The 4,233-nt window shown below is 33.4% G+C and overlaps 1 protein-coding gene across 1 annotated transcript; it reads left to right on the top strand.

Annotated features, from left to right (window-relative positions):
• The first annotated feature begins 342 nt into the window (after positions 1-342).
• LOC145086537 (NDR1/HIN1-like protein 10) lies at positions 343-1,327 on the top strand. The gene has a single exon (XM_079024340.1). It carries the CDS (start codon positions 443-445, stop codon positions 1,184-1,186), a length of 744 nt encoding a protein of 247 aa, XP_078880466.1. The 5' UTR covers positions 343-442; the 3' UTR covers positions 1,187-1,327.
• The last annotated feature ends 2,906 nt before the right edge of the window (positions 1,328-4,233 follow it).

Below are 4,233 nucleotides of genomic sequence, written 5' to 3'. Positions count from 1 at the left end.
TGTTAACAATTTTTTTAAATAAAAATCAAAGTTTGGGTGAAAAATCATGGTGTTATACAGATCCATGTCCGAGTTTTTCGGTTCTTGTTCCGTTGGACCGGTACAACTTTAAGTGTATATGGTACAACTAGTTGAAGCCTTATTGAAAATTAGTTTATCTATTACGACTATAGAGGTAAGTATCTAGACCGAATCGGACCAAAACCAGTTCGAACCAGCTCTTTGACCAGATCGGTTTTGCAGAAATCGGAGGATTTTGGACAATAAAAAAACTAATAAATAAATAAAATCATTATATGTCAATAACTCAATACAGGCCTTAAATATAAGTTTCAAACATATACGCGGTTTCCGGCAATACCCCACCTCTTCCACACCCCAACTATACAAACAACAGGACATATACACCACCGCCTTCTCCTACAAACCCACCTCACATGCAATGGCCGATCAGAACAGGCCCGTCACCGGCTACCCCGCTCCGCCTGCTTCCAACGGCTATCCTACCAAGACTGCCACTGCATACCCTTACGTTGCACCGCCACCACAGAATCAGGGCGCATACTTCAACGTTTCTGCCAACCCTTACTACTCCGATCCCTATGCCAACCAACAACGTGCCACCTTCATCCGCCGCATCTTCGCTGTCTTTATTGCTTGCATTATCATCATCGGGACCATAGTGTTCATCATGTGGCTCATCCTCCGCCCCCAAGTCCCTCAGTTCCGTTTAGATACCCTAACCCTATCTAACTTCAACATGTCATCAAACTCCCTGATTTCCGGCACTTGGGACGCTCGTTTCACTGTACGTAATCCTAACTCAAAGATCGTTCTCTACTACGATCACATCGAAGCTGCCGTCTTCTACAAATCCGAATCGATTTCGGAGACAACAGTGCCGCCTTTCGCACAGGGAAAGAAAAATGAGACGACTGTTCGGGCAACTTTCGTTTCCGCGTCCGCCTATGTCGATGATCGGAATGGTATCAGTAGCGAGAGATCTCGTGGCACGGTAGACTTCAATTTGAGGATGATGGCTAGGGTTCGGTTTAAGGCTGGTGCTTGGTGGGCTAGACGGCGGATTCTGAAGATTTATTGCCCTAATTTGTTAATTGGGGTTTCTACAAATAGCACCGGTGGATCTTTGTCTGGTGGCTCCAAGAACTGCAGGGTTGGTCTGTGATTACAAGGTACTTTATCATGCTTTTCTGAAACCTAATACAGTTGTAGTCGAGATCTTCTGACCTTTTCTTAGTATGATATGTACAGACTGCTGTTTTTTTGTACCTTTCTTTTGAATATATGTATTCAAATTCGTTTTTCATCCTTCTTGTGTTTCGATATGTGTTCATTCATCTTCCAATGTTGAGTTGGTATTGAGATTTAGTAATAATCTCAATACACATTCATGAAAGTAATAATCCTATAAAGCCCAAATTTTGATTTATTTTCTTTCCTGTAGATGCAAAATTTCATAATTTTGGTGCTCTATGTTGATATAAATCTGACCTGGTGTTCTCAAGTCACCTTTTGTTAAAACTGTCTAAATAGCAACTTTCAGTATGACAAAAAGAAATATGAGCACACTTCGTTTGCTTGCTTATGATAGCATCCTACTTCTATTTCTTTATTTCTTTCTGTTACCACATTGTTCTTTAATACATAAAGCAAGAGCGGTTGGCTGTCCCACTCGCATTTATTGTTCCTTTGACATTTGCAGACAGTTAGCACTTAGCTGGTTACAGTCTAATGCTTGTCAAACACAGTATTAACCGTTTGTTTAGATGCATCTTGTTGGGTACATGTGAAACAAAAAACTTATTTTGATAATTCAATGGAGGATCTCCTCTATTATATTCTTATTATTGGATTGGATATTTGGATATTTGAATATGCTTTAGGTTTTAAAGTTCTTTGTTTTTTTTTGGTGATTGTTGTATGTGAAATCGTTGGTCAAACGAGTATTCTACTGACAAGTTTCAAAACTTCTGGCCTCTGTTCTTAGTCCTATAAGAAATACATTTCTATTGCAGTTTTTTGTAATTGAGTCCTCAGTCCTAGTCCAATTTATAAAACAATCATCATGTTTTGTTTTATTTTCTGATTGTTGGAACTTTATGGCAAAGGGATAATGATTTAAAAAGATAATATATTTTTCGATTTGTACACATTTGGTCACTGAGCTTTTTTTCGTTCACATTTATCCCCTTCAACTTGTTAAACTCTACATATTCAGTCTTTGTGACCGGCTACTTCAGGTTAGCCGGTAAAAATGACTTAATATGGTAATATATTTCTTACTTTAACACATTTAGTCTTTAATATTTTTGTACATATTTCATTCTTAATATATATATATATATATATATATATATATATATATATATATATATATATATATATATATTTCAAAATAAGTCATTTTTGTTTTTGTACTCATTTAGTACTTATGAATGATTTCTTAAAGTTTTTCTCATTACATCTTACATGGGACAATCATTAATGAGATGTTTGAGGCTTTTGATGCTTATGTTCATCGTGATTTCGACTATTTGGTTGCTTAGGTCATGTGTTATGAACGTCATATCTTCATACGGTATCAGATTTTAACGATCTTTATATCCATACATTTGTATTTTAATCTATTACAACGTTCGTTTAGATTACTCCATTTAAAAAGTAATATATTTTTACTTCCGATCTTTATATCCATACGCTTTTTATAAATGCATGTATGAATGTTTTTTTATAAAATCGTAAGTAAAAATATATTACATTTTAACGGAAGTAATCTTAACAAAAGTTGTAGTAGACTAAAAAACGAACACGTGGATATAAAGATCATTTAAATATGATATTGTACGAATTAGTTACGACGTTCAGAACACAAGACCTACGCAACCAAGCAGTCGAGATCATGATGGACATAAACATTAACAACCCTAAACACCTTATCAATGATTGTCCCACGTAAGATGTCATGGAAAAAAAATCTAAATAAATAATTTATAAGTACTGAATGAGTATAAAAACAAAAATGATTTATTTTGAAACAAAAAAGTATTAAGGACTAAATGTACAATAAGATAATAATGACTAAATGTGTATAAAATGATAAATATATTACCATATTAAGTTATTTTTCCCGGTAATTTAAAGTAAACGGTAATAAGGACTGAATGTGTACAGTTTAAAAAGTTTAATAGGGAAATATAAATGAAAAAAACTCAATGATCAAATATGTACAAATCGAAAAATATATTATTTTAAGTGATTGTATTTGTCAATGGAGCCTTAGTGGGGTGGAACATAAAGGACTTGATAAAGCTTGTTGAAGTAAAGGAAATTGTCAAATACTCCAAGAAAATCGACCAATTAAAGTCAAACGAATTGAAAACTGCATACGGTATATGGCTGTATTTTACAATGTGTTAAAAACAAAATCAAGTTATATGACCTAACACTGGAATCATGATAAATAAAAACTTAAAATTAAAAACCGTTCTATAAGGTTATAAAATTATGACCTCCTCAATCACAACCATCCAATAAATTTTGTCAGCAGTCATATTTGTTCATGTGTTAAACTTATTTATATGTTAAAACTTACCTTATAAACTTATTTATGTGTTAAACTCACCCTGTAAAACACACAATTTTTTTATTGAATTTAAAATGATAAATAAAGTCTTAGGACATCCGCTATCTGACACGCCTACTTAGCCACTTTTTTTCCAACCTAGACTTATCACATGGCCTGCTAAATGTGTTTTTGTCTTTATTGTCTTTATTGTGTGTTTTTGTCTTTATTAATATGTAACTTACGATTACACAAGTTGATTGCACATGGTTGAAAAAGGACTTTTGTATCATAATACAATTATATTGTCTTTATTTATCTAAGACCTGTTAGATAGTTGCTGACCGAGAAAGTACTGACTGGAAAAGGTCTATCTGGATAAGAAATCATGACCGAGTAAACAATCATGTTGTTTGAATGTACATCTGATTAGATGTACTGACTAATAACAAATGATCCTTTTACCTTCGTTTTAAACCAACATCCTAAAACATAAATATTTAAAGTAATTTATCATAATTTTTATCATGATCAAAAACAATTTTAAACATAAAACAATTTTCTACTAATGAAATCAACATCATCCTAAATAATAATAGCACAATTAGGTACCGTTTGGTAGATGAACTGGGTGGAACAGAACTAGATTG

This window comes from Lactuca serriola, chromosome 2, assembly GCF_051521515.1.
Source record: "Lactuca serriola cultivar US96UC23 chromosome 2, Lser_US96UC23_V15, whole genome shotgun sequence".
Taxonomy (NCBI): domain Eukaryota; kingdom Viridiplantae; phylum Streptophyta; class Magnoliopsida; order Asterales; family Asteraceae; genus Lactuca; species Lactuca serriola.
Note: the sequence above shows the minus strand (reverse complement) of the source record. Positions and strands in the feature narration are given on the sequence as shown.

Excerpts from the sequence above, each read along its gene's own strand:
- LOC145086537 (XM_079024340.1), top strand. The coding sequence starts at position 443 with ATGGCCGATCAGAACAGGCCCGTCACCGGCTACCCCGCTCCGCCTGCT.